General features: G+C 50.0%; 7 protein-coding genes across 7 annotated transcripts; 3 read left to right on the top strand and 4 right to left on the bottom strand.

The window, feature by feature from the left end:
* Positions 1-1583: 1583 nt before the first annotated feature.
* BU24DRAFT_409290 (uncharacterized protein) lies at positions 1584-2290 on the bottom strand (the record flags this gene model as incomplete). Its single annotated transcript, XM_033525910.1, has 3 exons — positions 1584-1802; positions 1964-2062; positions 2183-2290. 3 exons carry the CDS (start codon positions 2288-2290, stop codon positions 1584-1586), a joined length of 426 nt encoding a protein of 141 aa, XP_033384483.1.
* Positions 2291-3692: 1402 nt separating this feature from the next.
* On the top strand, positions 3693-4148 carry BU24DRAFT_422488 (uncharacterized protein). The gene has a single exon (XM_033527996.1). The coding sequence runs from the start codon at positions 3718-3720 to the stop codon at positions 3967-3969; it is 252 nt and encodes an 83-aa protein (XP_033384482.1). The 5' UTR covers positions 3693-3717; the 3' UTR covers positions 3970-4148.
* An 837-nt stretch (positions 4149-4985) lies between these two features.
* BU24DRAFT_492293 (uncharacterized protein) lies at positions 4986-6283 on the bottom strand. Its single transcript, XM_033533886.1, has 3 exons — positions 6038-6283; positions 5785-5971; positions 4986-5731 (listed from the first exon to the last, which is right to left on the bottom strand). The coding sequence occupies exons 1-3, from the start codon at positions 6234-6236 to the stop codon at positions 5356-5358; spliced, it is 762 nt and encodes a 253-aa protein (XP_033384481.1). The 5' UTR covers positions 6237-6283; the 3' UTR covers positions 4986-5355.
* A 128-nt stretch (positions 6284-6411) lies between these two features.
* BU24DRAFT_422486 (uncharacterized protein) lies at positions 6412-11152 on the top strand. The gene is made up of 3 exons (XM_033527995.1): positions 6412-6653; positions 6709-10602; positions 10694-11152. The coding sequence occupies exons 1-3, from the start codon at positions 6474-6476 to the stop codon at positions 11015-11017; spliced, it is 4398 nt and encodes a 1465-aa protein (XP_033384480.1). The 5' UTR covers positions 6412-6473; the 3' UTR covers positions 11018-11152.
* A 1609-nt stretch (positions 11153-12761) lies between these two features.
* BU24DRAFT_409287 (uncharacterized protein) lies at positions 12762-13358 on the bottom strand (the record flags this gene model as incomplete). The annotated part of the gene is made up of 1 exon (XM_033525909.1): positions 12762-13358. One exon carries the CDS (start codon positions 13356-13358, stop codon positions 12762-12764), a length of 597 nt encoding a protein of 198 aa, XP_033384479.1.
* A 1900-nt stretch (positions 13359-15258) lies between these two features.
* BU24DRAFT_194595 (uncharacterized protein) lies at positions 15259-16145 on the bottom strand. Its single transcript, XM_033521742.1, has one exon. It carries the CDS (start codon positions 15937-15939, stop codon positions 15343-15345), a length of 597 nt encoding a protein of 198 aa, XP_033384478.1. The 5' UTR covers positions 15940-16145; the 3' UTR covers positions 15259-15342.
* Positions 16146-17661: 1516 nt separating this feature from the next.
* On the top strand, positions 17662-18239 carry BU24DRAFT_409286 (uncharacterized protein; the record flags this gene model as incomplete). The annotated part of the gene is made up of 2 exons (XM_033525908.1): positions 17662-17858; positions 18071-18239. 2 exons carry the CDS (start codon positions 17662-17664, stop codon positions 18237-18239), a joined length of 366 nt encoding a protein of 121 aa, XP_033384477.1.
* Positions 18240-21238: the final 2999 nt, after the last annotated feature.

The following is a 21238-nucleotide window of genomic DNA, read 5'->3' as shown; positions in this document are numbered from 1 at the left end:
GAGGTTGTGGAATATTGCGGCGGATGCGCAGTGAATGGTCGATATATAAAATAAATCGAAGCGAGTATACTTACTGAGAGTTTTGCAGGCGGAAAGGTAGAAGGCCAAATTGTATGGGGGAGCAAGTTGTATGAGAGGAAAATGGGTGAGCAGCTCAGCAAGCAGTAGAAGAGGAGGGGAGCGGTCGCCTACCCTAAGAAAATGGCAGGAGCGATAAACAAGATCACGTGACGCTTTGCCCACCCGCCTAACAAAGACCTGGGGGGGGGGTGGATGGGAGGAGCGAGCCAAATTACGCGCAACACACACACACACACGCACACTACACAGTATACTACACAGTATACTACACAGTATACTACAGTACAGTCTACTCACACGCTCACTCACACAAACCTCTCTACTCCGTTACCTCTTCCTTCTCCTCCTCTCCACCCTCTCTCTCCCTGTCACTCCTGTCTACCACCTACATTGCGCTTAGGTACCTACCTTCTCACACGATAATGATACTACTTCTCCGTACTCCATACTCACTCCCGTACTGTTTTGTTCCTACTAGTGATGATGATGATGATGATAATAATAATTCTGATGATCATAACGATAACTAGTGACAGCGATGATAATAATGGTAACGCTATTGCGGAGTACCTAGGTACCCTCTCTGTATCATCCCTCATCGGACTGTAACGCCAATCGAACAGAGTACACACACAGAGAGAGACCCCCAATGTGATACCGCTTTTCTTCCTTGCCGTTACCGTTGCCGTTGCCGTAGCAGTGGGAAGTAGAGTAGTAGCGGTGGTAGTGATGGTGGTAGTGCATGCTTTGTTTCCAATTTCTCACTTAATACTGGACTCCGTCACTCATACATTCACTTACTCTCAATCTCTCTCTCATTATTACTCCGTACTCCTCCGTACTGTGTACTGCTGGGCTGGGCTGGTACAACCATTGCCACTACCAGTGCGGTACATACCTTGTAGGCTCGTACTAAACCAATCACATCAATCAGCAGTGCTACGACGCTCGTACCTAAACTACCTACCTAGTAACTACAGCGGGAGAGTGGGAGAGTGGGTGGTCTGGTCTTTTTTCCCTCTCATCCCATAGTAAATCCATTATTATTCTTCCCCCCCATCTCTCTTGCGGTCTTACGGTCTTACCTAGTAATTACCTAGTACCTACTATCTACCATCTAGTATATCCCGTACCCAGCACCTACACCTACACCTACACAGTAATTTGGTCCTAAACTCCTAGGAGATATTGCCTCTACTCGTAAGGTTACTGTATTACTGCTAACTCCCTGGGTACTCGTACGGTGGCCGAAACGCACTCAATCACTCAGCCCAGCCAGCTGTTGCAGGCTGTGAGATCAATCTCACATATCCGGCCATAACCACCAACCACCACCACCATCATCATCATCGTAGTCATAATCATCATCAACAGCCTTCGCCGCCCCCTCTCTACACAGTATGTACTCCGTACTCCGTACTCGCCTCTACAATAGCCACCTACGGATTACAAGTACACACTCAAGAACCCCTCCCATCTCACTTTCCGCCCTTTATTCTTCGCTAGCTCGGTAGAGTCTGGTGGCAGTTTGGTAGTAATGGTTTGGTGGTGTCTACTGTGTAATGGTGCGTGATGGTCCCATTATTGATGAGCCTTCCTAACCGCCCGTCTGCCCGTTTCTCAGCCTGACTGCCTTGCCCTGTCTTGCCCTGCCTCCTGCCTGGCTGAATGCGCGACTTGCACACCTCTCCACCACCACTACCACTACCACCACCACCACCCTAGCGACCTCCAAAATCTGCACATCAACACCCTACTCCGTAATACATGCTCTGATTACTCCCTACTACCTGGCAACCGGCGGAGGACTCATACCGGCAGTAGTTACTCGTAACTACTGTATACTGTGTAGCTAGTACCTACTCCTCCCTACTCTTCTTACACAGTACATTCCTTGCTCCGTTTCATGTGACTTCCGCATATTACTATTATGTGTGCTATGACTTCCGGATGCGCTCTCGCCCTTTTCCCTGCCTGCATCCTGCACCATCATTCATCACTCCTGGCCCCTCTCCCCGAGAGTGCGTCCTCCCTCTCTCTCTATCCACTAGGTATATCCGCTAGGTTCGCTTGCTGCACTCTCATACATACCTTACCTTACCTTGCCGTTGCTACTAGTTAGTACAAGTACTAGGTAGCCAAAGGTTTGGGCTTGTCGAGTGTGCGGAGCGTGCACAGCTTGCATCCGCGCACCAAGAATGGATCCCATCATTCATCAGCTGAATAGTCCAGTCAGTAAAATACATGGGCCGCCCCCCAGGGCTGCTAAACATTACTAGGCCTGCTTGTTGGGTAGGCGGTTAGGCGGTGGGCACTGGGCAGTCACCACTACTCTCCGTACTGCCAGTAGTAGGAGGCGATGGACACTGGACAGTGGACATGTCCCCAGCCACCTCATATGGTGCGCTCCAGGCCCACGAATTGATCAAGAATGCCCTTAAAGCACAGATTAGGTGAGGTGCATCCAGTCCCAGAGGGCGTCGATATTGTACTCGTAATTTACCGGCCAGCACGAAATCATCAACGGTGCATCATTATTATTCTTTCGGGGTCAATTGGCGTCTCCTCTTTCTCCTCCTTCACCTCCTCTTCTTCCTCCAAGCTCCCTCATCCTTCTCCCCCTCCCAAGAAACAAGGAACAAGAAACAGTTGCACCTTTCCTTTCCTTTTCTTTCCTTCCCTTTGCTCGGGCCACCACCACCAATCACATTAATAGTTACGATCCGCCTACGAAGTAACTTACTACGGTCCATCTACCAACTCTGCAAACGTCATACTCACCTAACACACCATTGCTGATGCACTAGCCTCTTTCGGTCGGCTACAAGTTGATGTTTCAAGCTTCTCGTTGAAGCAAAGGCAAATGTCGGTTGCTAACATGCGTGCGTCTCGTGCATTCAGCAGAATCAAACATTATCACCAGCCCACCTTGCTCAATCATAATCCATAATATATATTGCAAGTTTGCGACGCGTTCGTGTAGTCCTCCAGGTCACCCAGGTCACCCAAAACGCTGTGCGCGTCAAGTCGTGTACTATATATGGCACGGTACCTTCAGGATAGCTGCGGAGCGAGTCGGTCGTCAGTGCTCGCATCGTAACGCGGATCCCGGTCGGCCGTGATCAAAACATCCGCATTGGGGTCGGGGGTCTCTCTTCTCTCCAAGCCAGTCACCCTTCTCCTTCACTGCCCACCTGAACACTTCCTGAACACGTGCAGAATAGCGCTGCGGAAGCGTGCCCGTCTCATCCATTGTTGTTTTGATGACAATCACGTCGCTGGCTTATGTAATCGCCCCTGGATCAGTTCCTTCGACTCCAGCCTAGCCCAAATCCCGACCTTCCCCGAGTTTCCCTCTAACCACTTCACTACTATACAGACAGACAGTAACAATCACTCGTCGCATATCAGAAAATATTCCTCCGCAGCTCCTCGCACCACATTCTGAGACCTCATGATATATTTTGGCTCTGCCATTGAATCTAGTCCTTACGGTGCTCCTGAGCGCTCTCGTTCGTGCGACTGTTCCACCACCACCACATATACAGATTCCAAAAGAGGAAACCCGTTCAACCCATGTGATATTCGTGCTAACGATTTGTAACCAAACAGTTCACCCAACCCCTTGAAATATATATGCTCTTGGGTTGCTGCAGCTTGCTGAACGTCGCTCAATCGGTCGCATGCTCGCCAGATGACCTTCTTTCGCACCAGAACAGTGCCATCTGTGCTGGCTCAGGTGCTGATTTCATGATGTCTACTGGCTTGGAGGGAGGCGCGGTCGTACTATATCACCGAATTCCTCTCGATTGGTATGCAGGAGCATATATTGTTGTTCCCATTCAGAGGGAAAACGCAGAAACCCTTAGAGTGATCCGAAGTTACTAGATTAGGTATGGAGAAGCTATATGCCGGAGGACTATGATAATTGGGTGATACGAACGCAACAACAATGGTATTGTTCCCTGTAGCATCGCCCTCGGTATGAGATATTTGAATGTCCTAGACAGATGGCACATGAGCATCTGCATGGAACGTCAGCATCGACGTGAAAATTGAACTTGAGCGTGATAGATACGGTGATGCAACAACAGTATCATAGTACAGAATTCACATGTTACAGCCCTTGATACAACATGTAGTAACTACTACAATACCTAGATAGATAGAGGCACAAGGACATAGCGTTACATATCCGTTTACATACTAGCACCTTCGATATCACGCATGATATCAAGGAGGTCTTCCGTAGTAGATCTTAAATAATTGATTGGATTCTTTGCTATACTCCGATTCGCGACACTTACTCTTTTGGTTGCAGTTAGGTATACTTGCGGCATCCTTGACTGATGTGGTTACAGACAAGCTTAACATGTTATTGTCTCCGATGCCTGACACGAACTTCCAGAATATTGCTTAATTATTCATTTTATCTTGCATGAATTATTTCTAGTATATAGAAAGAGAGAATATATATATATAATAACAGGTTTTATGGATTGAAGTGTTATTATCAGTTCATGTGCATTATTTCTTTTCCTAACGTGCTTGTTCTTAATGACTTCTTTAACGCAACAAAAATAACAGAAAAGGGAATACAACATTAACCCATTCAAAACCGTGCGTACTGCAATGTAATATACATGAAATATATATTTTTAGATATTTCAAAGCAATAGAGTATGCAAGTAAATGATGTCGTGCATTCTTATAGTTGGTGATGCTTGGCATGATCCAGTGAAGAAGTGATACCGAAGGTGACGTAATTAAGGACACCATTTTTTTTTGCATTCGGCGTGGGCATTCGAAATACTATAGTAGAAGGGGTAGTGGTTGGCATAATAAATTATACACAGTTGAGGCATCAGGGAAATGCTGACTGCGAATGATGGTACTAATAAGATCACTTTAACTTTGGAAAATAGCATTTTTAGTTGAGAAACCTGCAGTAGGCAGACATTGAACGAGTTGCAGTGGGCAAAACCCATCTATCTGAGCTACATCGAATAGATCCAGGTATCAATTCACCGGGGGTGATCCAAGGCTCGGAGGCCTAGAGCCGAAGATCCTTGATAACAAAGTCTAGCCTGTGGCTCGGGTTGAGGATTCGTTGCGACCAGCTCTGCAAAGCATTACCGTTCCCAGTATGTCTTCTTCGCCTTCCTTCTGGCGCGGTCTCCTGCTCGAGTAAAGCATTGCCTCGTCATATCCTATCTTGCTACTGGCAGAGCTCTAGGTATGTGATCAAATGATCGTAAACTCGATATGGAAGAATCACCCGTCTTCATCGTCGTCCATCACCAGCTCACGCAGAACCTCATCATCTGCCCAATCGATGCCACTACCGACAATCATACCGGATATGATTCCCTTCAGCGTTCGTAGTCTACTCCGTGACCCTTTCAACTCCTTTTGAACCGCATCGACTTTGCCTCGCAATTGAACATCTTCAATATCTTCGGCTGACTGACGTTTCAAGTCTTCCGCTAACTTCAACAGCACGCTGGCCGTTTCTGTATTCTTTTGGTTCGCAGCCATGTTCTCTTCCTCGGCGGTGCTCAAGGCCCGTGTTGTAGCGGCCATTTTAGCATTCAGCATGCCATGAACCATGGAAATGATGTCTCTCTCATGTATCAAAGGCAAAAGACGTCTAACATAAGTTAGTTCCAAATTACCGTAAGAGTTATATAGAGATATTCTTACTTTTCAGAATAATCCGTATCCTCGCCACCATGAACGGCCTTGAGCGTGGGGTTCATCACCAAGACGTTGTGCGTGGCTTTGGCGCGTATCTCATACTCTGCTCTTGCTTTCATCATCTCGCGTTCTGCTGTGATCAGCTGTTCCCGCACGTCGTCATCTGACAGTGCTGAGACATCCGGCTGTATTACTAAAAGGTTCAGTCAACTCACGAGCAGATAGGTTTGTAGGACCCCCAATCTCCCCTGGAACTCACCTTCGCTCTGTGCTGTCAGCAAGCTCTGCTGTAATTCTAGTTCTTTGAGTTGATCATAGAGTTGAAGCGCAAGCTGCTCCTGGTCGCTAAACGCGAACGCGTCGCAATGGCTCGACTTCAAGAGATTGGAATAATCATTATTTGTATTTGACGATTCGGGAGCATTCTCGTTCATAACAACATCGTTCGTAGTCGACATTGCGCGACACGAAAATCTTTGATCATGTATATATACTCTTGCGCAATATCGATGCTGATCTTATGTGCCTTTGTTCAGATAGCATATGACGAGGCCCGTGTTCGGGACCCCTGTACGTCGCCGCCTTGGCGGTCCTCGTGCCTAATGCTCATCACATTCTCTACCTGTATCGCAACGATCCTCTCTCCTCATCTTTCCGATGTACCAGTATTGCTTCGCAGCTGGAGGATACTGTGAATGTCGCTGCAGATTGCTGTGGCCCATACGGGCCAGCGCCTCGACGCCGATCCTGTAGGATTCAACTCCATCGAAGCGCTGAAGCAGTGGATATCTAGAGCTACCCAGATCTCCCCCGAGAACCAGATCCTTTTGACGCCCCGGGGGAAGCACGTTAAGTTACAAGCCCTCTTGACTGAGGTGAGCCGTAAATCCTATGCTCTGTTGATTCTTGCTCTAACCATTCCACCCGCAGAGAGAAATATTTGTTTACAATCGCGAGCTCTCCACAGGAGCCCAATCTGACTTCTTACCTTCCCCTCTACCTGATCCGTTCCACCCCGATGACCCTCCCGATACACTATCAAGCCATACGGACCTACGAGCATGGCAGACACTTTTCCAGGCCCGCCGCGACTGGGCATTCACCGTCCTCGACATATCGCGGTCCATGTCCAGGGTCGCTTCGAAACATTTCGCCGAGCAGACTACGATAGAGAAGGGGACGCAAATTGCTGTTGGAAACCATGACTCACACATCCGCGGGCTGGACCAGAAGCACGAGGCTGCGAAGAAGTGGTTTGAGGGTGTGGAAAAGGAGACGGGGGATAACTTGCGGGGACTGGATAACGACTTCGCTCAGCTAGGATCGATACCTGCGAAAGGAGATTTCGTACAGTTTCTCGCGAAAGAGGTTCGTTCGGCGCAGGCGGTCCAGGCTTTGCAAGGTTCGCGTAAGCCCTCCGCAGGACGGAACATGACGCTGCAAGATTATTTGGACACAGACGCCGTGAAGCGAGCAACAAGTGTGAGCCAGCGCGTGAAAGACTCATTCGCGAAGCGCATGGTTGCTATGAGGGGACAACTGGAACAGATCACCTCTGACTACAACGAACTACTCGGTGCCGTAGGACAAAGCCAAAGCCGCTCCCTTAGCGATGACACGGAGGAGCCGGTCCGATTATACAACGAGATTGAGGCCGTTGCGAGGAAGGTTGAGTCAGACCTCAAGCACGTTCTAGAGTTACCGGCAGACTCCAAATCCGTGGCGCAAGTGTCCAAAATGGCTCTATTGCATACTAGGAATTTCCTACCCGCTATCAAGGAATACAGTATGGAAATGAGTGACCTCGTAAGGAGGTCGATAGAGCAAAAAAACTCCGCACTGCGAAATGCGGTGGACAGTATGCGCAGCATCGCTAGTATCGAATCCGTCATATCAACGCTGAACGAGGAGTTGGAGTCAATCAGTATCCCACAGGATGGAGTTGCCGCGTTTGAATTATTATCTTTAGTTGGTCGACTGCCTTACATATACGGCACACTTCTAGTAGAAGCGGTGCGTCGGCGTGAATGGCTGGAAAAGATGAAGAAGGACACTTCATCACTTGCTGAAGAGATGGCCGGCTACCAGGAAGAAGAGGAGCGACGTAGGAAGAGATGGCTCAAGCCGATAGCCGACGTCATCAACATCGACGCCATCCAGGGCAACATGCTTGGTTTTGAGATGAATGTTCAGCCTGAAAAGAATAGTTGGCCGACGGTTTCTCGGGAGGATTTGCAAGAGTATCTTAAAGTGCTGCAACGCCTGGATGGCCAGGCATCCGAGGCTGATGCTCTCAGCCAGGCCATCAAAGACCTCGACCGCCCTACAAAGCAGCAAGTGAAGCGGGCAAAGAATTTCAAAATGGGCAGCGTTCACGAGCCAGCATTTGGCAAAGGGTCTCAACTCATGGTGAGGGGTGATGATGAACTTCGAATTCTCAGAGAGGCCAATTCGAAACTCGAAGATGAGCTGAAAAGCTCCAAAAGTCGGGTGCGTAGACTTGAGGATCTCGTACATAGGCAGAACCATGTCAGTCGCCTCTCAATAGGCGGAGGAATGCCTACGTTCGGACCCCAAAGCCCGGCAGATCCATCGACACCCATCGCAGACACGGGCTCTTTTCGACCGATAGACGACATGTCACGAAGGTCTTCCGTGTCTTCAAGGCGCTTCTCTACGAACCAAGGACAGGATGACAAGCGACGTATTGTCCGACTAGAGCAAGAACTCGCCAATGAGAAAGAAGCGCGAGCGACACTCGATAAAGAGCTACAGGCCAGAAAAAGCGATGATGCCGAAGTGAGAAAACAAGTTGAAGAAGCCGTATCTACGAAAGAGAATATTATGGAGAACATGAAAGCCCAACAGCGAGAATTTGCTGAAGAGCGTAAGGCCTTGATCGAAGATGCCCGAAACTGCAAGACCAAGATGGAAGAAGCAGAAGACGAATTAGACCGCTTGCTAGGCAGCCGCGAAACCGAACGCACTGGAGCGGATACGAAGATACAAGAGCTTGTCGCTGAGCTCGAAGGGGTGCGTCGAGATGCCGAAGACCAGGTGAATCGTGCGGACAAGCGCGTTGCGGACTTGCAAGCAACAGTTGATGCACGGAAAGAGGTGGAGGGTCAGCAACGAGAGTCACTCGCTGTTGCCTGGAACTACCTTGCACCGGATACATCTGCACCTGAAGATCACGCAGCACTGATCGAGCAGTTGGAAGAGCTCGCGTTACGGTCATATGACTACAAGGAAGAGCTCCAAAGAGCTATCTCGATAGCCCGTTCCGAAAATGAGACCAATCGATCGCGTGCGGAGCAAAGGGAGGACGAACTCAAGTCCAAGTTGAAGACGGAGGAGTCTCAAGCCGTCTCAATGCGTGAACAACTCGATGTCGAGAAAGCGAAGGTCGCGTCAATCACAGAAGAGCTGGAAGAGGAGCGTGGCCATCTCAAGAGCTTGCGAGAGAAGTTTGCCGAAGGCGAGACTGGCTCCGAGGAGCTTAGAAAGCGGGTTGTTGAGGAAGAGGCCAAGGTGACGCGCTTGCAAATCGAGCTTGCCGAATCCAAGTCCCACGCGAATAGTCTTGACGTTGAGTTGATGCATGCTCAGAAGGCGATCATGAAGTACGAGGAATTCGACTCCTCTCGGACTCACCAACGCCTCCAGCGGGCGAAAGAGCTTAGTCAACGTTTATATTCGCAACATGACCGCCTTCTCCGACTTCTTGAGACACTTGGTTTTGTCATCACTTATGAAGATGGCACCATGGTCCTCCAGCGAGCTTCTAAAGTGGGCAGCAGCACTATCATGTCAGACACTGGCACACTCATGCGTAGCGTCACTAGTCCATCGCCAACGCCTGTAAAGAGACGTTTGGAAGAGATCACAGACTTGTCTTTCTTACAATGGGCTGAGGCTACGAAGCAGGAAGACGAGGACGCACGGTACCATGAGCTTCTTGATACTCTTAATCACTTCAACATCGACACCTTCAGTGAAGCTGTATCCAAACGTATGCGCGATATGGAACACACTGCAAGAAAGTGGCAGAAGGAGGCACGCGCATATCGAGACAAGAGCCACAAGTATCAATCGGAAGCACACGACAAGATTGCGTTCCGATCATTCAAGGAGGGTGACCTTGCGCTTTTCCTCCCCACCAGAAACCAAGCAACAAGACCGTGGGCAGCGTTCAATGTGGGTGCTCCGCACTACTTCCTTCGCGAGCACGACTCGCACAAGCTTCACGGTAGAGAATGGCTCGTTGCGAGGATAAGCAGGGTCGAAGAGCGCGTGGTCGATCTGTCCAAAACGATGGAGAGCGGAGCCGGAAGGGCATCTGCTGACGGACGATCGATTGCATCAAACAGTGCCATGTCTTTCGAAGACGACAATCCTTTTGAACTTTCCGACGGCCTACGATGGTACCTGCTCGACGCATCCGAAGAGAAGCCTGGTGCACCCGGTACCCCTGGACTTGGAAAGTCAACCGTAGCAAGCGCACGCATCATGGGCCAGGGCCAGATGGAAATGACGAAGAAGAAGGCCTCCAACGACCCGGCCAAAACTCTTGGAAAGAGCCTCGACAGCCGACGAAGTAGCGGCACAAGTAGGGTGAGCGTCCCAATTGGCGGCCGCACAAGCACAGAAGCATTGGGAATCGAACAGCAACCGGAATCAGGCTCGAGCAGCACCGCTGCGACCAGAGGAGCCAGCCCAGCCACAGGCGGCGGATCAGGACCAGGACCAAGCCATCTCCGGGAGAGCGAGGCTGCTGCGGAGACAGCGACGCAGAGGCTGTTGCAAGGGCACGGCGGTGAAGAGGTTCGGAAAGACCTTATGTGGGGGCCTTAGGTTCGACATGCCTGAGGCCCTCGCTTTACATTGGCAGTCCCCGCTGACGGAGTTCCCACAGCCATTCTTCGCATCATCACCCCCACGGTTTAAGCGTGAGGTCTCCCCTCGAAAACAGTCCGCCACGGCAGGCCCAACTCCCGTGTTTAACGGAGGCGGCAGTGGGCTTTTCAGGGCTCCATCTGGCACTTCGAGCCCCAGTAAAACCAGGACGAGCCATCTGGCAGACGCCAGACAAGCCAGCCCCGGCGCCAGCCCGAGCAAAAAACAGGCCCAAATTCCACCGAAGCCGAGATCCGGAAGCATCTGGGACAGCCTCTTCCAGGTCGACATCAGCTATCAGAAGGGAGGCAGTGGCAACGGCGGCAGTAGTGGAAGGAAGTGAAGAGCATTCTGGCAACAACAAGCAGTGTATGTACGATTGAACCGCTTCACAATTTAGCATAGTATTCTGGGGGGCATAGGCGTAAATAATCGGTCGCTTAATCGGTCGATACCATAATATAAGGTCGCTTTCAACATGGCATTTCGCCCCACCAAGTCTTCAGCGTGAGTTGAGTTGGATTAAGCCTTCTAAATATCTCCCATCATCTCCTTTTCGCCATGAAACTCGACAAAGCAAATGAATCTCAACGAAACTTCTAATTCTCTCACTGTCACTTCCATAAAGTAATTCATCCGAGGATATTGCATCACTTAGGTTTCTCATTCGCCATGCTCTCTCTCCTTATCATATTTCCATGTTCTCACTACGCACCGGCTCCTTCCTTTCTCTCCTCTTTCCTGGGAAACGTACGACAAATACATCTCCATTTCCAACGCACACACGCAGGTACCCAAGCCACAGTACCTAACGCACGAGACAAGACCGATAACCTCCCTCCCTAAAACTTCAATCGAACATCAGTCGCTATGGTATCATACGCCGTGTGTCCCCGTGAATGAGCGCGGGGGAATCCTGAGAAGACATAGACTGAGTGGACGGGGCCGGTGTTTAGATCCGCGCCTTGGGTTTGATATTAGATATCAGACGCGGTTTGGCGCTGGCTGCTCTTTGCTCTTGGGCCTTGGGCATTGGTTCTTGTCGTTTTGTTTGATGTTGTATTTATGGGATGAGGAGGGTATGGATGCCCGGATGGCTGCGGAAGGCGATTAGGTATTTCGCGTCTTGTGCGATATAGTGTGACGGTTGGCGAGGAGGCTGAGTGGGTATGGTGAGGCGCGAGGGGGAAACGCGGAGTGAGGGGAAGATGATACAAGCCAAGTGGGCCAAGTGAATTGTCTTGGGGAGAGCGAGGTAGCTTCATGGCAATAGAAGGACAAACACATCATTGAAACGTCTAGAAGAGTAGGGAGAAGTTTGAGTGAGGTGTGGGCAGAGTTTTTGATTAAAATCGTAAGATCTATGCTATGAACGGATGGAGAGAGATGTTTTGATTGATTTGATCGTAAGCTTCGTCATGTATGTATCCCGAAAACCAAGAAAGAAAAGATGACGAAAATTTCCCAATTATCCACCGCGCTTTGTTCGATATGATGATCTTGCTCGATGGTGAGCGATCACTGTTGTAACGCCATTGTTGCAGAGCAGAGAGAAGCAAGCGCCTTGGGATGAACCGAAAAACCAGCCAAGCACCCAGAGATGAGGTCGTCCTTTGCCTTTTTTCCGATTTAGGAGAAGAAAAAACACACGACAATGATCCGTCCATTCTTAGATTGTTCGAAACGCCTTGCCCGATGGGACCAGCAATACATGCCAGCCTAGTCTAGGAAAAGCGCCCTGAGGAGCCATCCATATGCGAGTGGGGTATCTAAGATAATCGAAAGAGAGAGAGAGAGAGAGAAAGAGAGGAAAAGGAGTCAAGTGACAATACAAGAGTGGTACTGGTGATAACGACAAGGATAGAATCGAAGCTGGAGCTACTTTTTCATTTGTAGATCCTCAACGGCAGCGGATCGTGGGTGGGTCGCGAAACCCCGTTGCCGATAGACGCGCGGCATTCGCGTGCGACCCAAAATAGTCGGACTAAGAACCCGACAACATAGTTCCGTGTGAACGGAATCTACTTCGTTTTTGGTTCCTTCTCGGCCGTTGGGTCTGCGATACGCGTGGGGTAACAGCAAGGCAGTCACTTGAAGAGGCTGAGGGATAGTCTCTTGGACTTCCGGCGCATCTTCTTGAAGAGCCCGCTTGACTTTTCGGTCGAGGAAGTCGACGAGTGACGAAGAGATTCCTGGCCCTCGCTTGGTTCGGAAGACGTGTCGCTGGGACCTGATCCAATTGTAGCGTCGTTCTCCTCTTCCACTTCGCGCAGAGGAGCAGGCACTGAAGACGTCTCAGGGGGTGGGACGCGGAAGTAAGCGTCCACTCGAGCGTTCATGGCGCGGTTCTTTTCCTGTGCCATCATCGTGATGCTAGAACTGCTGTCGGTTCGGGAAAGGCTTCCTCGTCGTGATTCCCGACGATGGGTCGAGAGTGTGAGAGATGGAGTACGTGCCAGACCACCCACCGCGGGTGCACGATCGTTTCCAACAAGACGGTATTCGGTGGTGGACAGATTCCACCCTGAGCAGAACGGGCAGAAATCACACTTGATCTCCCATCCGGAAAGACCAAGCTTCTTGGGGCAGTTGGCTAGGTTGCTGGATGGGCTACAAGAGCGAGATAGATGGTACCAGCGATGACGGCATGGCATAAGAGAGACATTTAATTCTGCGATACACATGATGAAGGTGGCTGTGCGTTTACGTTATATCGAGGTATGCTCGTTAAGGGAGCCTGCCTTTTGGGCAGATATCTGGTGGCTTGAAACGATGTGTTGATATGTGTGAACCAAGCTTGCGAAGTTGGAACTTTTGAAGAAGCGACGTCGCAGGGTATTTATTGCTGAGGGAGGCTCTCTGTTTATGAGGTTGCAGATCCGAGAGTAGTAATAGTAAGGGTAGTAGTAGCAGCAGTGGTAGTGATGGTGGTTAGATATGCCGCTAAGGACGGAAAGGTGAAAGTAGCTGCGAACGGGGAATTATGAAGAGTGAAGGATCCGGTAGTACGGGAAGAGAGAATGATATCTCTAAAGGTGAATAGATATGCGGAGAGAATATGTGGCGTGTAGGTGGTTTGATTTGGCGATAATGGCTGTGAAACGGGGCGCGTGTACCCAGAAGAATGACGTTGATAGGTGATAGGTCGATGTGGACGATCCCCCTTGCGGCTCCAGGGTACAAGTAGCTGGGTTTGGGTAAAGGAGGAGGAATGATATCGAGCGTAGTGTATGACGAGGCAAACACGTTTCTGGCCGAAGCGCAAGGATGAAAGTATGCGTGTCGGTGTAAGTTGTGTTTTATTTCTCCAAGGTAGGTATGATGGATGAGGAGGGGAAAGGCGGGTTTTGTGTTGTCGGATGTGGCGGCGTCCTGGTCCTTAAGAGTGATGCGGTGGTGGTAATAGTGGTGGTTTAGGTGAGGTTGGCAGTCTGGGCGCAACGTCGATTACAGGAGTATGGTTGCCGCCGCCCGTTGAACAAGGCAGACACCCACAGAAGATAAGAGAATGAAGTAAAATAAGAAGTCGATGACAAGAATGAGGTGTGCTGACTGAAATGCAACGTTGGGGGACAAGGGTAAGGGTGAGTATGATGATAGTAATAATAATAATGGCGGTGGTGGTGTTGGTGCTGCTGCTGTTGGGGGTGATACGGAGTTTAGGTGGTACGTATCTACGACAGAGCACAGCACAGAAAAGGCAACAGAGTACGGCGGTTACTGTGAGTAAGTTGTGACAGTGTGTATGTACCAGTAGGTATGTAGGTACAGTACAGTAGTATACCGCTTGGGGAAAAGTTAGAGAGAGAGGGAGAGCAGAGAGGGCTAGAAGGTCACAGGGAAGGCAGCGGGTGATATTTATTTATTAACCTAGGACCTAGGTGACCATACCGCTGGAGACGGAGGACACAGGACAGGACTCAAGAGTCAAGCAAGAGTCAAGACAGGGAAAGGAATTGTGATTAGCGGAGCGGGAGGGCGATGATTGCTGAATTGCTGGCGGGCTGGACTGGGTGGTCTTGGTATTTTGGAAGCGATTGGAAGCCCGTGTGTACATTACGGACATTATTGTGGGAAAAGAGTGTGGATGTGCGTACACACACGCTACACAGTAATTAACCATGTAACTACTGTAGCTGCGGATGCGGATGTGGATGTGGATATGGGTATGGGTATGGGTATGGGACCTGGGTAGGGGGAGACATGGACCAAGAGTCCCAAGTTGGGAATAGACATTCACCCAAGAGACCCCCAGTATCAAATCCATCCCCCATCCCCCATGAAATTATCCAGCTCGCCAGCCTATAATCATAGCCATGCCTACGGTGTACCTACGAGTAGTCCTACTCAACTCCCTATAATTACTGTATAACTATAACTAACAGTAACAGTAAACAGCACATTGCCTGGCTAGATAGTTAGTACTCGTAGTTAGGTATAATCCTCAGCTTAGTTCGCCGCTTCGTCCGTCGCGGCGGCGGGAGCACCAGTGGCCACGCGGAAACCGGCACTAAACAAACGACCCCCCCAGGCCAAATGACCCCAACCCAACCAACCAAGTGAACCAACTAACTTGTCCATCTCGTCCATCTCGTCCATCTCGTCCATCTCCTTCCCTTCATCTAAACCTTGTCTGTAACATCTCCTCCGCCTCCCATGCTGCCTATCCTATCCTGTCGTGCCTCTCCTGTCCTCCCGCTCCTTATCCTCTTCCTCCTCTTCCTCCAACAACGCCGCTTTCCTGGGCATGGCCGTCGGTCCCCCCCCCCCTAGAGTAGATCCGAGCCAGACACTCGGGTCCCCTTCTCTATCTCTACAGTCTATGCAGTATCTCTCCTCTGAGCTCTCCCCCCTCCAACTCCAGCTACGACTATCATATCCCGTCCTTCCACTGCAATAATAAAACAAAAATCTCACCACACAGTGCACACCTCCTATCAGCCCAATAACCATTATGCACTGTCCTGTGTGTGCCCTCGCGGCGACACACCGTGCTGGGTCGCTGGGATTACTGGGTCGCTCAACCATTATTGTCTGGCCATGAACAATCAAATCAATTACGGACCCATAGCCGTTTCGTATCGAGTAGAAGCCCAGTCTGCGCCCGCGTGCGTGCCTGACTGGCTCCATTTCCTTCAAATATTTAATAACCATAACACATACGGAGTACATAGCACACTCTGTGTACATAACGCCCAAGAGGAGTCGAACGAGGCCCATTGTCTGCCGTGCACTGGGTCCCAGGGCAACTATGGGACAATGCATCCATCCATGACCGATCCTACAAAACCCACAATACCCCTAATAGAACAGAACAGAACAAAACTGTTAAACATAAATCTGGCCGCACTGTTCTCCAGCTGCGCTTTGACTTTCCTTCGAGAAGCATGCCCCCTCTTGATTGCAAATCTGCCACAAACCCAAACCCGCGACCGGACAGGGTACTCGCAGCCGGGGCTCGTCTACGTCGCCCCGATGGTCAAGAGTCGAAGGCTAGTCAAGACAATGACTTGCCAGTGCCCCGTCTTGGGCTTCTAGGAGACGAGGACGGCACATACATAAAACCAAGAAAGATTCCCCAGCGTTCCTCCCGGCCTGATCCCAGCGGGATCCATGGACCCATCTTAATGCCGTTCCATTTGTGTTCCCAGGGCTCCACTCCATGCTACACATCTATCAAAAAAGTGCACATGGGATCTGATACTTGCGTTCGTACACAGTACGTGCGACAGCTCGCTTCCGTATTAGCAATGTGGATGAGATGGCTCTCCCACCTTTTCGAAATTTCGTCTTCCGCGACCCTGGTACAACAAGTGCAAACCTAGCGTGGGTAATAACTGTTGCATATATCGACCTGCGGTAGCGAACAAAAAGGAAGTACAGGACCCGGGAAACCGTGTTGGAAGGAACGACGGTTGAATATCGCTGATCAATTACGACCTGGGAATAGCCGGCAGAAAGACCACGTTCATATGAAGTCATTGCTTGTTTCTCCCAGCTCGAGCCGCATGTGCATGGCCAGAGATTGAAAGTTACAGGTAATTGCTCCGTATCTCCTTACTCCGTACACACAACACCTCACCATAATGAGGCCACCATCACGATCACTACATCCCATCTCTGCAGCAAACCTGTACTCCATACCTATGTTGCAGGTACCTTTCAAACAGACAGACATAGACACTGGTACAATCATCACTCGACCTCTCCATTCCCATCCCCATGCTCCACACAGTCGCGCTCCCTCCTGCTCCGTCTAGTTTAGTCGAACAATGTCTCCTGATAGCTCGGGCCTATTACACCGCGTATTCCACCTCCATTGAGGCCCAACTCACCGTGTTTCTCGGAAGATGCAACAGTCCCGAGGTGAGGATGGCACTTGGTGATACATTGTCGAATCTCACCGCACAAACTGCCGTCGCACGGATATCTATTCGGCGATGGCCTGCTTTCCACGTTGCCCTGGGGCGCCTGTGAGAGGTGCGCTTGTCATTTGAGTATGAGTAGGTGCAACGATGCGGTCAGACATTTTGGCTCAGTCATTGCGCATCAAGCCCGCATCAAACCCGCAGCATGCAGATGCCCGCCGATAACTTACTCCCCTAAGCCTGCAAGGCGAGATAGCTGGCCGCTTCCAGGAGTGTAGCCGTTGCATTAATTGGCCGGCGGTGGGCGCTGATGCCAACTGTCAGCTCTGGCCTTGTCCGTGCCCGCCCCCTCGATTCCCGCCATAACTTTCCTCTCACAATGACAATGAAATTAAGAATCGAATAAAGAACAGCGCTATCAGATCGATCGCTACCAAGTCAAAATGGAACTGGGACAAGAGGACATTTAACAGATGAATAAAATACCATAGTTCCTCGGTACCAGAAACATCCTGAACCTGGCCATCCACATACGTACCGAGTACATCTTCGCCCACATGGTCCTTGGACCTCCCCTAGGTAGGGCTACGTAGGCGATTGACACAGCCTCAGCGCCATCATGCATCTTGTCAACGCGATTCCGCTCCAGCCAAGCCCTGTATACTTGGCTGTTACTTGGCAAAGCCGCCTCAGCGATCAATGCCTTATTGATTCTCGCTCAGCGACCTGGATCATCACGCGCCCCAATGCCGAAACGAGGGATCGGGACAGTAGGTTTGCCGCGGATCTATGGCTTCGTATCAAGTTGTTGTCAAGGTAAGCGTCTTAGTCTTCAACGCCATCGAACTTGTGAGATCTAGGTATGTTGGCAGCCAGGCATGTTCTGCAGCCGACAACTCCGAGGCCACGATATGAGGTCGGACAAAGGCAACATCGGCATTGGTACTACTTCATTCCCCGTCTGTTCAAGATCCAGGGTCGAATCACAGCAAGGGCTCGAAATATGTGTGGCTTGACCTGTTACCAAGCTGGGAAACATTCCTGGTTATTGCCAGTCTCTCTATCGAACACACTGGTGGAATGGATATTGAGAGTGCATCCCAAGAAACGGAGCGGGCAGCGCCTGGTGAATCGCCTGCCCACGGAACGACAACGATGCTCATACCTTTGAGGTCGCAAGGGAGGGACAAGGCATAGATTTCTATGCGCACGACTCCAGGAAATCATTGGTGCTGCTGGACATCAATGTGTGCTTGTCGGTGCTACAGTTACTATCGATTATACAGACCTCTACCCTATTGAGTCGCCAAAGCCGATCCTTGCTGCGGCGGCAGGGTCATGACTGGAACACTTATTCTACAGAGCAATATTCGACTATCACCAGCCGTCGAGTTCTGGTAAATATAGCACGTTGTGGCAGACTGGCAGTCTGGTCACGCACTGCACGATGCGCTACCTGGCCCGCGATTTTGAGTATATGAATGGTCATGCAAGAGATATGCTGCAAGCCAACGTTCACACTTGCCATGTGGCCGCACAGGTGCTCATAGCACCATTGTAGAAGCATTCGTTTTGAAGACCACCGGGCCTTCAATCAATCCAACCGTCTGGATACGACACCATCAAAGGGGTATCCCGAACAAACCTCCGTATGTAGTCGCGGATGTTAGTGCAGTCGGCATGCCACTACCAAGGAACTGCCATATCGTTCAGGATCTTCCAACCCGTGGAGAACAGCATTATTGAATAGAAAAGCATGGGTGATCGTTCCAGTTGATCGGCGGATGATATCCCGGAGCCACCCACCCACTCCCCATCGAAAATACAAGATTCGTCAAGGCCAAATGCAAAGACGCTTGGCATCTCAAATCACAATTATGTAACTTTGCCTATGGATAGGCCACATGTTCGCAGCGTGTACATTGACTTTGAGAGTGCCCAGCAAAGATGAGTTCATCCACCGCGATAACCAGTCATGCGAATAAGCTGATCTCACACGGCATTGTCCCTGGAACCGGGACTTTAACATCTGGGCCGTGCCGAAAACCAAGCGTATGTGGACATCATATCGATTCGGTTTTGGGATCTGGTTATCCGGCCAGCCATCGATAAATCTATTTCACCAGTATGCTTTATCCGCAACGTAGAACAATATCCAGATATTGCATGGGCACAGCTGGATACTCGATAAGCTCATTCTTGCAGACGTACATAGAAAAATCAGACCATGCGAGATTAGAAACAACCACCACATCTTCTCTCCGCCAACAACATCACGGGTAAGCATCACACTGGGTAAATTGACCCCGCCCCAGAAGCCAAGATCACTTACCAACTTGGCACCACTTGAGGTTCATTCACCAAGGAGCTTCATCTCGTGGTTCGCTCGGAGCTTCCATGTCAACCATATCATCGGGACTCCCAATGGGTGGGAACCTGCGCCAAGTATAAATCGACGAGGAACAATCAGCTTTCTCTGCCCTTTTTGTACATGGATGGACGCGGAGAGTGTAACTCTAAAACACAGTGGGCTATGCGCCCATCACGATCCCTACTTCGGTGCTAAGGTGCTAGGGATGGAATATAGGAGAAACTTGCTCATTGAGTCTTGGTCTCTTCAGCAGGTCCATTCACTAATTCACTGCAGTCAGAGAATCGAGGATAGACGCTGCACTTCGGATTTGCGGCCACAAACTGTGTAATCCTCAGCAGCCTCTGATGGAGGTCTTATGAAACAGTTACTTCCAATGTCACACAAACGACCATCGTACCAAATTCTAGATCGCCCCATCTACCAGGCAAAAGGCCCATTCACTGCAATAGTCTCGGCATCGCTTAGGTTGTGAGACGTAGAACACACGCAAATACGCACAACGTCTTGGTACGGAATACATCGGGGCGGAGGCTTATTGTGTAGCTGTGGCTTTTTTCGGCACTTGCAGAACCAGAACCACATCGTTATGGAGATTTCTTCGCAACAACTGCGAGCCTCTGGCCTGGCCTTTGGAGACATGCTTGGATGCGATTTCTGCGCCTTTTACGTAAAGAAGAGCAACAGAGTTCCTTGGTGTTTAGCTCCTGTTGTCTTTGAATTCGTTGTCTTCGATCGGTATCTCTGTCCATGAACGAACTCTAGGATCACGGCCGCAGGGGTAGGTATGGTTGCTTCTTATTGTCACCGAGCTTGGCTTTCGCTTTGGCTTAGGCACGGGGTCAAGTGGAGCATCTTGGTGCTGCGTGTGAATGCAGATCTTGCCTCCCGGACGTAGCAGGCGTGGAGTACTGAGGCCAAAACTGAAGACGATCATGGAGTTGGGTCACCATGACGATGACCTCTATATTGTTGTCCGAGAGGACCGTGGAGTTGATCCCGACTTTGGTAAGAAGTATACCCCGTACATGTTAGCATTCTATACGGTAGTACCCGGGCTCTCTGGGTGGATTGAATTTACAGGGTGTTGAGTTGAGATCCCTGAAAGCCTCCAGAACGACTCATCACGAAGACATTCTCACATTACATAGCGTACAGTAGTCAGTTGAAGGGATTGAAACTTACTCGAAACATTAATGATTTAATGTACCGTTAGGCCCATGAGCTAAGGCTTGTGATATTCCTATTTTAGGCCATTTTTGGGGCGTGAGGAAGGGAAGTCTGATATCTTACCTTTCCGATATACCATAAGCATCATCTGTCTTAGATCTTTAAACGAAGCAAACCTCTGTTTCTAAGTATGTAAAGCATCTCCTAGACTTCTAAAGATGAATTAAGTTCATGTCTCTCTTATGTACAGGAAATATTGCCCCAGGGTGCCCATCACCCATGTAACTATTGAGGAAAACAAGAGCCATTTTCAATCTTCCATGTACAAACAAGCTCCTCTCAATTCACCCTTCACCACCGCTATACAGTACTGACTGATAATTAGATTCGGCAAGAGTGTAGAGAAGACGTGGCAACTCCCCAGCCAGACGTGTAGTTCGCACTGTTCAAGTCGCCCTCCAGACACGACTCAAATATTACACGGCCTCATCGCGGTTGACAGCATATATGCAGACATCAATGCACATTACATGGGAATACCCGTCAATGGCCTCCGCATATCCTGGTGAGAAATACTCTGGTACAAGCCATCCCTGGTAGTCTTCTGTGTCTGAGATATCACTTCAATGCGCCTCAGCCGACTTACGGTCAGATA

Source organism: Aaosphaeria arxii (genome assembly GCF_010015735.1).
Source record: "Aaosphaeria arxii CBS 175.79 unplaced genomic scaffold BU24scaffold_4, whole genome shotgun sequence".
NCBI classification, from domain to species: Eukaryota; Fungi; Ascomycota; class Dothideomycetes; order Pleosporales; genus Aaosphaeria; species Aaosphaeria arxii.
Note: the sequence above shows the minus strand (reverse complement) of the source record. Positions and strands in the feature narration are given on the sequence as shown.